The sequence below is a fragment of the Pempheris klunzingeri genome, chromosome 12, assembly GCF_042242105.1.
Source record: "Pempheris klunzingeri isolate RE-2024b chromosome 12, fPemKlu1.hap1, whole genome shotgun sequence".
Lineage (NCBI taxonomy): Eukaryota > Metazoa > Chordata > Actinopteri > Acropomatiformes > Pempheridae > Pempheris > Pempheris klunzingeri.
In genome coordinates, this window is record NC_092023.1 from 12,740,839 (window position 1) to 12,754,777 (window position 13,939).

At 42.6% G+C, this 13,939-nt stretch overlaps 1 protein-coding gene across 1 annotated transcript in view; it reads left to right on the forward strand.

The window, feature by feature from the left end:
• wdpcp (WD repeat containing planar cell polarity effector) overlaps nt 1–13,939 on the forward strand; it is a 59,491-nt gene that overhangs the window by 11,144 nt on the left and 34,408 nt on the right. The window contains exons 5-10 of the mRNA XM_070841201.1: nt 1,435–1,485; nt 3,499–3,569; nt 4,500–4,559; nt 5,393–5,507; nt 9,771–9,907; nt 12,582–12,773. Coding sequence (XP_070697302.1) covers nt 1,435–1,485; nt 3,499–3,569; nt 4,500–4,559; nt 5,393–5,507; nt 9,771–9,907; nt 12,582–12,773 — 626 coding nt within the window. The remainder of the gene's footprint in view (nt 1–1,434; nt 1,486–3,498; nt 3,570–4,499; nt 4,560–5,392; nt 5,508–9,770; nt 9,908–12,581; nt 12,774–13,939) is intronic.

Here is a 13,939-nt window from a genome sequence, read left to right on the forward strand (position 1 = left end):
GCAGAATCACTATCCAAAAATATCACAACATTTTTACACAGCGGCCTAACAATGGCTCAGGTCATGATGCAGTTGCATATACAGTAGGGATTAGATTAGATTCAGGTTTGTTTGTTTTATATTATGTATGGACTCTGTGGCATTCAGCTTGAACAAATGAACAAAGTGTGTGTATGTGTGTTCAGCCAGTTTGAATAAAATTACATTTCAAAATAGTATACTGCCTCAGCATTTTGGCTCTTACAACACAAAGACTATCTAGACTTGAGTATTTCTCTATAACGTTAAATAGTCATGACTAATTAAGCAAAAAAAAGGCTTTTGTTATTATTTAGCACTCAAAAAATTAGCTAATCTGCTTCACCAGAGCTGTGTGAGTGTTATTTGATCAAATTTGATTGACACTAATCAAACAACCCATCAGGTGTCTTTAGATTCAGAAATCTGTCATGCGAAGTAACAAGGTATTTTCATGATGGAGTTTTCATGACTCCGTCACTCATAGCAAGAAGCTGTTTGAGAAAACATGTTTCATTGGCATTACGTACGCTTATTTGCCAGTTTATTAGGTACAGCTAGCTAAAGCTAATGCAGTCTAATACAACAGTCTTAGAAGAAATCCTCCCCTCATGGAGGTTATATTATCCAGGTTTGCTTGAAACACTGTTAGAAAGGTGTCGATTGAACTGTAGGATTATTTTTGATTGTGTTGCTGTTGAATTGTACTGACAGGTGTTTCTCTTGTTTTGTCTGCCCAATTTACATAAGGGTAGACTAAATAACAGAAACACCTCTCTGTAAAACATAATACTGTTCAACAGCCTCACAAACTTAGTGTGTGTGTGTGATGTTGCTTTTACTTTGACATTTAGGTGACATTTACATGAGCATCTGTAACATGTCCAAACACACTGTGGATATCACATTTCCAATGAGGCCACATTGATTGGTTCATGGATTGTTCTTGTCTCTCTGGATATCACTATCATTGAAATGGTTATAAAGTTAAGTGTAGTTCCACATCTACCCACTAGAGGTAGACCCAGGCTCACTGGAGCAGCTCCGGGGGTCCCCTGCAGCCAAACACCCCCTTTCCCAGCCCCAGAGCAGGTGCCCATGTCTGGGCCTGTCTGGCCCCTCACCCCCTTATCTGATTAATACTACTAATCCTGGAGGTGTTCCTGCCTGCCAGAGAGGCCGGCCACCAGACTGGCCACTTTCTTGCTTACAGTGACCGGGCCATGAGGCACGGTTATGGGTCACACTTTGCCAGCAAGATCTCTTGGAGCTAATGAGGGACGTTTGAGCTCCAGTTTAGCTTTCTGTTCCTCATTATCTGCATCATATTCATCAGACTAATATTATTTACCCTGTACACCATGCTATTTTCATATATCCAAGTCAAACCCTCAATTGGCCTTCTTATTTTTTCAGATAGTTCACTGGAGCATCACTACTACAGTGAGAAACTCCATTTCTGTGAGGGTAAGTTGCCTACAGTGAAACTCTAAGAGTGATTGAAACAATTTCATTCTTCAGTGTGTGGACCCTATTCATCTTAGCAGTGGATGACCATCTTCCAGAAATCGCTGTCCTAGTCAGTCAACTGTCCTACTTCCTCCATTCTCTCTCTGCCTCCCTCTCTTCCCCTCACTTGCTCTGCTTTTCACACAGTAGTGGAATACAAACACCCTTATCAGGAGACGAACACTCATCCCCCTGCCCTCCCCTCCCTCATCTCTCCCCTGACCCCCCCCCACCCACTCCACCACACCCTCCACACCCTCATTTGCATGCATCTGTTTACCTCTCCCCTCATTCTTAATAGAGAATCTCACTCCTTAATGGTTAATTTCAGTGAAGATGAAAAGGGAGACTGTAAAATAAACAGATAGGCAAGTGATTGCACCATATTAAAAACAGCAGTCTTTCCTTTTCTTTTTTTTTCGCCTCCTGAACTTTATGTATTCGTGTGGGCAGAAGCAGATGCACAAATTCAATTAGCTGTTTTTTTTTCATACCCTTCCCTCCCTCTGTTTAACCACTAGAGATGGAGGGGAAAGGGGGGGGGGCTGGGAAATTAAAATGAATGGGCCTTGGTGTTGTACGTGTTGAGATATGTGCTGCTAATGTGTTGTGAGGTTGCATTTGAGAGATAACTCAACTCAAGAGCGCCAAAAGTCCTCACGATTAAATATTTGCTTCTCCTCAAGGACCATTTTATGTGTTTTGAAGGGACACTTTGCTTTCAGTAGAATATTTTCACTCCTTTAGTGCAGCTATATCAATCTGTAAAGAGCAGACTTCACACTTTTGCTGCTTTGGGGATATGGTGGTCTGAAATATAAAACTTTTAACTACATTAATATAGACGCTCCATACTAAATAATGGTTTCACATCGGGTTCTAAACATAAAAGTAAATGAGTGACATAGCTACTGTATCAAGAGTAAGCAATGGTGGTGTCAGATGTTCACAAAGTCACTGCCATATACTTTCAATTGGAATTGAGCAAAGAGTTTTTATCATTTCATTAAATTTGCTGATATTAAATTAAATTCATCCACAGATGCCTGTTGGTTGCTCTTAGCCTAAGCCTTCATGTGCCCACATTTGTGCTTTTGCTGTTTGTGGGATCATGTGGAGCTCTTTACCCACAGAGCTTAAAATGGATCTTGACTGGGATCATTTGATTATTGTGTCATATTTGCTATTTTGTGCTGTTTTGTATTTATTTTCTGGTTCAGTTTTGTGTCATTTTAAGGCCCATCTCATGATGGTCACTGCAAACTAGCCAAAGGTATAAGACTGTGGTATGTAGCACTGGTTCATGCTATATACTTGTGAAATACATTTTAAAATTAAAGTAACACTCTTGGGAAAGTGACTTCTTCAAATTTTATGCTTTTTGTCTGCTCAACAGTCCAAAACCAAAAACTCGTAAATTTACATGAATATGGAAACAGAGAAAATCAACAGAGCTTCACATTTGAGAAGCTGGAACCAGCAAATGTCTGGCCTCCTTGCTTGATAAATCACTAATCAAAATAGTTAATAGAAAAATGCTCAATTGATCGAGTCAGCGACTTAATCGGCTTCTTGTTTCAGTGTTAACTGGAACTGGATTTCTCCCTGTTGTCAAAATGGAGGCAAAGTTCATGAGAGCAGTGATTTCTACGTATACATTCAAGAACAGATTCAGCATTGCATTTTGGAACACCTGCTTCATGTACCTGCACCTCTTTTATTCCGCCCGACCATCTTGTCACCACCCTTTATTCCTCATGTCACCCCTTTTCATACTTAGATCTCACCACAGATATAAAGTTCAACCCTTTTAGCCTTTCCGGATTTTGTTCCCGCTTTCTTCTGAATTCCCACGAGGGCCTTTTTTTTTTTTTAGGAAAAAAAAAGATAAATAAATTATTTCTCCAAAGTCTGTGTTTAAAAGCTGAAGTCACATGATCTTTAGATTCTTCTCGTGTTTTTCCTTCATAGCTCGAGGCTTTTCGTGGACCCCCAGGAACCGCCGACCGGAGAAGCTACGCGATTCGCTGAAGGAGTTGGAGGTACCCGCCTCCTCTGTTAAACCTTCCACCACCACCCCTCCGAGTTCCCCCCGCCCCCGTCTTCTTCCTCCCTCTGGGGATTTTCTGAGTTTTCCCTTTCCGAAACGGCCGATTGATTAACAAATAGGGGCATTCTCTCTCTTTTCTCCCTCTGCCTTCACTCTCCCTGTCGTTCCCGTTTGTTCTCCTCTCTCCCTCTCCTCTCTCATCACCTCTCTTTCGGCCGAGCTCTGTCATCGAGGGGGATATTTGAGGGGATCAGGGGGCTGCAGGCTGCCCCCTCATCCCTTTTCTTCCTCCCTCCTTCTCTTCCTCCTCCTTCTCCCCTCTGTACTTGTGGTAGTACAGACCTAGCTTTGTTTGCTGGAACCTGTCTGTGGCTGTTTCACTAATATACACACACACACACACACATTCACACACACTCCCCACCCATCCACCTCCTCCACCTCCTTCCTCTCACCCGTAACCATTGTCTGAAACTAGAAACACCCCAGCTCACCTCCACATCCCACCCTCCTCCTCCCTCTCCGTCCCTCTCTCCTCCCATCCAATCACCCCAGCTGGGTTTGGAATGTGGCAGGAATGACTGACCTTACACACACACACACTCTCATGCACGCAGGCAGTCCTTACCTGCATCCTCTTTCAACTCTCTCCCACCCCTCCATGAGTAGGAACTGCTGCAATGGCCACCTGTGGTGGCAAGTGTACCGTCAGGATAATTAATGCAAGTATGAACCTCACTGGCATTACAGTTCAGTGTTTAAAGACTTTGGCAGAGGAAAGCAGATGCCAGAATAACACATTTAAACCATTTAAATCAATTTCCTGTAGTTACTGGGTGCATTAGATACCTGGACCCCAATTCACCTCCTATTTGGTCTATTTTTCTCTCTGCCTCTCTTTTTATTTATCATGCTCATTTAGGAACAATTGCAGACAAATACCTGCGTTCACACCAGATGGAGGAACAAGCGTTGCTGCCAGGTACACACCCTCCACAGCCCACCACAGCCCACCACATACTGTACACACACACACATAAACATGTTCAACCAGAATCTGAACGAACCTCCTATGGTCTGCCCAGACCACGCCTCAGATAAAGAGCTTCACTGGAGTCTAAACCAGTCACCAGGTCAATTAAGCTAATAGCGAACATCTTAAACATCTATATCAATTATCCTTAAGGGTCACGGGGGGGCTGGGGCTATCCCCAACTGACATTGGACAAGAGGCGGGGTACACCCTGGACCGGTCATCAGTCAATCACAGAGATAGACAACCACTCGCACTTACATTCACACCTATGGGCAATTTAGAGTCACCATTTAACCTGGAGAAAACCCACACAAGCACAAGGAGAACATGTAAAGTCCACACAGAAAGGCCCCAGGCGGCCAGCAGGATTGAATCTGACACTTTCTGGTTGTGCTAACACTGTGCTGCCCACATCTTAAACAATGTCATCACAATTATATAGTGAAGCTTTTTGATCCCATAAGGCAAATTCTCATGTTGCTTGCTGAGGTAAAAACAAGACTTCTGGATGCATATAATATTGTTGAAATGTTGAAATTTGTGTCTTAAAAACTTTGTTGTTCCCCTGTACATTTGATAGGTTCCTACTGCAGCTTTATTTTCTTTGTTGCATTTAAGGGCAACTTAAAACTGTATTTTAAGTATTATGTTTAATTTAATCTCTTTTTTTAATTCTTTATTTTAAGTGATATTATTCAGTTTTATTGCCTATTATTTGAGTGTCTTTCTACCTTGAAGTGTGTGTGTGTGTGTGTGTGTGTGTGTGTGTGTCCTTGCAGTTGTTTCTGAGCAGTGGAGTACTGGTGACCCTGACCGTAAATGGACCTCAGCTCGAGCAAGTGTGTGTGGACCGCACATTAGTGGGCCGACTACCAGCCAACACTGTGACTGATGGTTAGTTACAGACAAACACACACACACACTTGTTGTAAATAACAATACTCAAGTTCCAGTAGACATCAGCCTGGTTGGTCCTGTGGACATATTTACCCTCTGTGTTTGCTTACCATTAAGCTTCAAGGAGCTTGGGAGGTTGTTTTTTAGCCTTTGGTATATAATATACAGAAGAACAAAATGTTTTTATTCTTTAATCCATCACTGGTTCCTGGTACATTCAAGTCTTAAGACATTTTTTACTGTGGTTTTGGTTACTTTGGTGCTGCTGGTGCTAATTAGAGCTTTTGCATAACCACTTGTTATTGCAGTGAATGACGCTTTCTCTTTGTTGGGATTTTTGCATTTGTTAAATGGTGGTTTATATGTGATTTAGATATTCCAGGGGTTCACCATGGTGTAAGCAGATTTAAGCTGATTTTTTTGTTTCCACCAGATGGCTGGGTTACCTATCTCTGCCCACAGCACACACAAACAAACATTTTCATTTAAATGTTCAGTATTTTAAAACCACAAAACCACGTACCTTCTCTCACACTGTTAGCACCTGCCATGTGCTCACAGCTGCTCAATACACATGCAGCTTGACCTCTACCACACACACACACACTCACACTCTCCCCACTGTCCCCACCACTTTGTCACGCAAGCACTCTCTCACACACGCACCGCCTCACACACATAACAGGTGCCACAGGTGAGCGAGGCGACTCTGCTAGCTAATTGCGGGCAAATCCTTTTGTGCTGTGTGTGTCCAGGGGCCTTCCCTTAAGAGCATCCATCAGTGTTTTTCCTCCATCGCACGTTCCTCCAGGGAGTACCGCCCCGCCTCACACTGCACTCCCTCGCTCTGCAGACCTGGCAGGAGAGAATAAGGGGCCGTGGACACCAGCCCAAATCTGCTAATTATTTCTTTCTTTCTGTATCAATTATTTGTTCATAACACCGCCCTACCTGCTTCCGTCGGGGTCTCCAGACACCTGATAAAGCCCCTATAGTACACACACACACACACACACACGCTTGCACTCTCACGCGCTCTCTCACATACACACAAACAGGCATACACACACCCGTTCATGTGTAATTACAGACGCGCATTACAAACTTTTTCCTTTTTCTTTTTTACAGACCAGCAAGCACTTACTCTACGTCCACTCACATTTACAGGTGTACCTGCACACAAGAGACCGGAGCACACACGCACATGCCCACATACACAATAGCACATATTGAGGTACACACCCACACAGACCCAGGTACACATACACCCTCTCACCTCCCGCTGCGCTCCATTCAAAGCCTCAGAGGCACTAATTATTAGAGTAATGGTTGTGAGAGGGTGGGTTCCGGGGATTGTGTGTGTGTACGGGGGGGGTTTAGTAGGTTAGAGGCTGTTCTCACATCTGCCACTTGTTAAATTAGCCTGAGACAATTAGAGTCAAACCAGATCACACCATCGAACACATTCACAATGTACAATTCCTGAAACAGTTTACAATTACCATCAAGTATGGTTTGGTGTAAGAGTGTGTGGTGTTGTGATATATTCTATAGATGGTATTATCCTGGTGTTGTCTGTCAATGTCAAATCAATTTTAAAAAATATATGGTGGCAACTAAGAATTATTTTAATTATCAGTTAAGCTGCCTATTATTTTCTTGATTAATTGTCTGTGAAATGTTAAAAAGTAGTAAAGAACGAACGCTTGTTTCATCTGACCAACAGTCCATAACCAAAATGCACTCAATTTATTATCATATAGGATAAAAACAAGCAGAAAATCCTCATATTTGAGAAGCTGCAACTTGCAATCTTTTGCCATTTTTGCATGAAAAACTAAATGGAAAAATGACTGAAACACTTTCTCAATTACCAAAACTGTAAGAAATAGTGAAATCTTAAATTAAAATGTAATTCACTGTGTAATGACGGAGAATTCATTTTACATTTTCGGAACAGGATTTGACAAGTTTCTAAAACAAAAGGTTCTCAGTATTTGAATGCCGAGAAAATCCCCTCTCTGATTTGCATGGATTCAACTGAATGTGAGGCCTGTTATGTATTTGCCTCTGTGAGACAACAAGCAATGGCAGCCAGGTCTGTCTTTTGTCTTATGATATGACAAAGCAGGCTTACTGTCCTGTCTAAAACTTTGCATCCTCAATGCTGGTTACCTTCCTGTTTGTACCATGAGCTCTGATTGCATCATACACAGCAGTAGATTACATATATTTTACACCATCAAAGTATTACTGGCGTCCTTTGGCCGATGGCTGGGCCAAGCTGTGCATATGCTCCACGATTAACCATCCTTAAGTGATTTTTTTTTTTTATAGCCGGTTTCATTTACCCATGTTTAAATGTGCTTTGGTTAAGCCCATTCGCCTCTTATGTCAACATGCTGCTGAGGAGATGGCATTAAATGGATTTAAGGGACTGTGTGTGTGTGTGTGTGTGTGTGTGTGTGTGTGTGTTTGTGTTTCTGTCTGTGTGTGTATATGAAGGAGACAGAGTGAGTGTTTTAACATGTGTTTGGTTTGTTTTATGCTTGTGGGCGTGCATGTTTGTATATTGATGTGTGTAACTGAGAATGCATAAGGCATGGTTGCAGGCTTGCATGTATGAATGTATATGTAGCTATCTGCGCCTGTGTGTATGTGTCTAGAGGGTAAGTATGAAGGTATACATGTATATACTATGAGTGCGTGTGTCTGGGGGTTGTATCAGGGTGGGTCATGAAAGTCTGGCCCTTAATGCCAAATCAGCCACCTGGTCCCAGATTGGGCCGCAGCCTGGTTTCATATCCCCTCCTTCATTTGGGAATGAATGGGATTAAACCTAATCCCGTTTATAGACACCCATAGAGATCAATACTAAACTGCATTTAACTTGATTTGTCTGTAATCTATTACAAAGACGCTTACTATTGCATTAAATGTTGTTTCGCAAAGCCAAGGCATCGTTAATGGCTGTATTTTGTAATGGTTTAAGCCTTGAACCAGTTTTCATTACAAATGCTTTATAATCCAACTTCAGCATAGGGACAGACTGACTCAATTGACCTGATTTAAGATGCTAGTTTTTCTGTATTTTCAAGCAGTGTTTCACTTCCCTCGTGAATATTTGCATATTAATTTGAAATTTTCACACAACAGGATGATTTGAAGTGTAATCATACCAATACCCGCACGTTTATAAATACACACATGCCATGGTTAATTGGCGGTTAGATTTCTAAATCTCGGGGTGCAGCCTTACTCGTTCAACTCAAAGCAGGATATCTGAGAGACATGTGTAACAACCCCCCCTCCTTTCCATTTAATTGGTTTCATAAACAGATTAATTTGAAGGAGAGGGGGGCTTAATTGCTAATCAGCGTTTCCATGCAGCTCCTGAAGAGTTGTACAGGATCAAGTGTGTTCTTCTACCACAAAAAGGCCTTAGAGCCTGCAGTACACTGACAGGGGAAGAAAGAAAAGAACAGGGAAGGAAAGAGATACAAAGAATACAGGAGGCGGTGGAAAGGGGAAGAGAGGGTGCTGGGAGGTGGAGAGAGAAGAGGGGGACTAGAGTGAACGGGAAAGAGTTTGACAGAAGAAGCAAAGGAGAGGGGAAGGAAAGAAGAGAGAATGGGGGACAGATTAAGAAAGACAGAAACTTCTGTCCTCCCTCTCCAAACTAATCAAAACTATATTACACAGTATAACAGGGATAATGATAAATGGCACTGCGGTATAATGAAGTGAGAAGAAAACAAATCAGAAATGTCTGAGAAAATAGTTGGTTGATGACTTTCGAGTGCTGCAGTCTTCATGCAATCTCCTTAGATGTAAGCTTCTGAGATTGTAAATCCAGAAAGTTTCCTAAGGAAGTTAATGTCATCCCCTCTGGGTCCCAAATCGCCCTTATCAATGCTGATAAAAGCCAAATCCATCTGTGAATGTTTGGCCTCTGAAAAGTGTGTGCCTACTGGGTGTGTTATGTCTCCCATTTTGATTGAGCTCCTGTGTTCCTGGAAGCTAAAAGCCTTTCAGAATATAGAATTGTATCAGAAAACACTTGGGCCTTCATTGCTCTTTATTGATAACTCATTTCAATCACATTTGTCCATGTATCCTAATTTCTATTCCGAGTATCCTATTTCAAGTTAGCACAAAAAAATTGCAGACACATGGAAACCCAACTGTGTATGTGTCCCCTCATCAATATGCAGTTGTTTTTGTCTTGAATCATGACAAGTGTGGTGATGTCATTCCCAGCGGTGCTGAGCGACAGGCTGATCCTGCTGTCCTTCCTGGAGCAGAGCCAAGTGGCTGCAGTCTACCTCAACCAAAAGAACCAGGACTCCCCAGAGACTGGCAGACGAACAGACAAACTCTCACCCTCTGAAATCAAGGTACAGTAGGACACATTGATAGAGTGTGTGCAAATCTTTGTGTGTCACTGTGTGTCACTCTGTGTGTGTGTGTGTGTGTGTGTGTGTGTGTGTGTGTGTGTGTGTGTGTGTGTGCATTTAGGTGTTTGTAAGAGAGAAAGAAGTAGAAGAAAGAGAAAGGAAAAGACAAAAGCAAAAGAAAGGTGTTAACATTTCATCTTGTATCACTGTCCAACTCCTTTTTTTTCATTGTTATAAAGAAAGCTATTAGAAGCATACTATGAAAAGTAGAATACAGTTGCTTTCAATTTGAAAATCCCAAAGATACTAAATATTTGAAACCCAGTCTGTTTGAATTGAGGTTTAGCAAGCAGAAACACCTGCTGGGTCTTCGCTACATTATTGACTTTTTCCCCATGACAGCCAGTTAAACAACCTACTCTGGGTCTGAAAGTCTACTCAGAATATTTGCTGTTAAATAAACAAGTATTACTTGTACAGACATGGAAATGAGGACTTCAGATACATCACTTATGTAACATTTATGCTATTTGTTACAATCTTGTAGCAAATAAGCTACAATCTTGTAGCAAATAACATTATTACAGAACTACACACTATTTTTGATGCCTATATATCCTGCCCCTTTAAATAGAACTTAAATATGATGGGGAAGGCATGAGTGATTGTTCGATTCCTGTTTGTATCTTTGTGCACATAATTTCAGCAGGTTCAGTGTAATCACTATGGGAATATGGCCCTTTGTGCCATATGCCTAGTGCCCAGGTCGCCTTAAACTCCCTACGTCTTTCTCGTTTCTGTCTATTAATCTCTCATGAAGGTGTGCATTGAGAGGCAGTGTGATCTGGAGGTGTTTTCTAGGTATTAGTAACAGGTCTCGTTCTTCCCTCCCCCAAAACAAAAATACACTGTGTCCTCCTTCACTAGCTGGCTAACCGCTAACCCTGGCATTATCACATTACTGCCAGGCCCTTTTGTTAAGGTGTGTGTGGGTGTGTGTGCGTGCGCGTGCATGTTGGTGTGTATAAAAGTAATCGTTCATGCCGTGCGTCGGTCTCCAGAAGCAGAGTCCTGATAACACCCCCCTACCACCCCATATTGTACACCCCACACCTCTGTCAATGCATGTGTATGCAACCTGCAATATACACACACGTGCACACCCCCCCCACTACCCATCCCCCACAACAAACACACACATGCACAACCACATACACATCGCCCTGGTCCAGTGGGCTAAGCTGGAGAAGGGAGAGTGGGGGGCGTTGGAGGGGGGGTAAACTAATCCGGCCCACAGAAAGTGGTTTTTGATTATTGCTGACCAGCAAACGCCAGCAGAAAAAAGACTAGAAGAGGGAAGAGATGGGTAGGGATGGAGGGGGCATGCAGGGGGTAGAGATAGAGTGTGTTATTAACCCCAGTGATTTTCAGATTTTCTTTTTTTTTCTTCTTTCCCATTTCTAATCTGTCAGTGATCTCCCGTTCAGCTGTTTGGGGCAACTCTTTGTTCCTTTTATCATCAGATGCTCTTCCATCATTTTAATTTGTCTCTGTATTTGTGTCCAAAGCAAATATCATCCCAAGGGGGCAAAAAGGGCAGACATGGACCACTGAACCTCAAATCTGTTCCACTGATACAGTACTGCTTGTCAATTAACTAATTTCTGCATGTTTCTGTACTTTAAACCATTTTTTGTACTGAGCAGTGTGTTGTTTTTTTTTTAATCTAAATTTGTTGAGAGATAAACAGGTATTCCTGCTTTTTCAATATGCTTTTCCGTCAGGCCTTAGCCACTCCTCTGCACTGTGACAAAGGTCATGGACACATGTCGTGTGCATGTGCGTGTGTGTGTGTGTTTGTGTGTCTGTGTGTTTGTGTGTGTGTGTGTGTTACCCATTGACTCTTGTAGCTCTGATGGTTCATTGTGTTAGTGAGTCATGTTAGTGTGAGTGGAGATATAGAATCATAAAAGGCCTTTAAGATTATGGGACTGTGCGTGCGCGTGTGTGTGAAGAAGGAATGAACTGTGGTGTACATAAAAGGCAGGGTCACAATGTAAGACCTGCAATTTCACCTGCTTAAAAGTGCTTCTGGATCGATCACTGTGTGTTTAATGGTGTGTGTGCGTGTGGGTATGTGTGTAAATATATGTGTTAATATACACTTTTTACATCAGTACCCCCACATGTATGTACATGTGTATTTGTGTGCATACATGCATGCATTCATGTATGTGTGTGTGTTTCTGTGCGAGTGTGTGCACCCCTCCCTCCCCCCCAAGCACCACGAGAGCTCATTACTGTGCGTCTCTTTGTTGTGGCCCGTAGAGCGTGGCGGACCTTCCCAAAAATATGCACATCACTAAAACAACAAGCCCGACAGAACAAAACACACATACAAGCATTAATAATGGAAGATAAAAAACAACCTTAGACACCAACAAAACCAGGATGGGGGAAGGACAGGATGGGGATATGTGGGACTACATGTGAAAGTTTCAGAGCCCTCCGGCCAGGCAGGTGAATCCTAATGGATGAATCACTAAGAGACTCCGATAGCTTCCCCTTCTTCATAAGACATGTTTTAACGCTGTGGGTCTATCAGACTGCACTGCTCATTCTGACTCTCTTCCCAGAGCGTACATGACATTCATGTGTGTGTTTTCATGTCCAGGTGGTGTGCGTGGACATGAGCGGGCGGGGCCGTAGGCTCCACAGACATGTGGGTCTCAACCGTCTCCAGGATGTGGCACTTTGCTGGTGGAACCTGGACGAGCCCGGTGAGGAGCTGTGGCCCTGGACTCCCACAAACACACACAGGAACAACTTGGTCCTGGTCAGCTGCTCACCTACTGAAGGCCTCAGGGTACACACACCCACACACACAGAACAAATCAGACAGTGAGTGACAATCAATTACCAGGTCAATACTCGCAAATGCTGCTTCATCATTTCAGAGTCTATTCATACAAGAACAAATATAAAAGAAGCCATTCCTCTTGCTTTAAAGGCAAATTAAATCATTATGTAGAACACAAAGAGAGTATGCACCACTGAATGCTGCATTTATAAAATAGAGCAGGGTAAAAGTTGTGGAGTGCAAGCAACATGCTCCTCAAAATGCCATAAGGTAAGATAATTAAACCTGTATCGGACCATCCCTTTACCTGTGCAAGTATTCAGAGAGGGGAAGCTGGGGGTGGTCATCGATGGAGTTTGACCATCCAGTGTTTGGTTGACTTGACTTTTCTGTGAGTGTTAGATTGTGTTTGTGATTCTCTAGCCACTGACTAGGAGTGAAAAGAGTCCTGATCGGTGACCTTCACCAGCAATCCACCAGTTTATGGAAAATGGTGGATTCTGAATTGCCTTAAATGAAGGAATTCAAGTATTGATCATAAGTTACTAAGATGGAGTGTTGTGTGCTGTGTTGGTGGTGTTGCAGGTGTTGTACCGAGCTGTCACAGTGATGAGGAAGCTGAGGCTGACAGTCAAGCTCTAACTTTACCAGTTAAACCACAACATATTTAAAGAAATTGAAGCTCAGACATCCAGAACGAGCTCGGACTAGAACCGTTGCTTCTTTACATTGAAAGTGATCTGATGTGGATGCAGGCTAAACACCTTTTATGGAGGTATTTTGGTCACTCCCAGCTGGGGCGAGACCTTAGGGCAGACCCAGAACACGCTGTATGGCTTACATATCCCACCTGGCCCGAGACCACCTTGAGATCACCCAGGATCAGGATATGGCTGCTAAGCCTGCTGACAGAGCAACATTGACCCAGATAAGTGACAGAAACCAGGTGGATGGATAAATGTAGAATTAAATAGGGATCATTGAAATGTGTGTCTCTCTTGACTTCAATTGAAGCCTTTGTTGAGACTTTTTAACCCATCGCTTTCACACTAAAGTGTCTTGCTCACCGAACGAAACTTACTTGTTCCAAACAGAAAGCAGAGCTTTTTTTTTCCAAATTTCTTACTAATCCTAGCTAATTTAGGAATTTAAAGATTATACACAGGTCATGG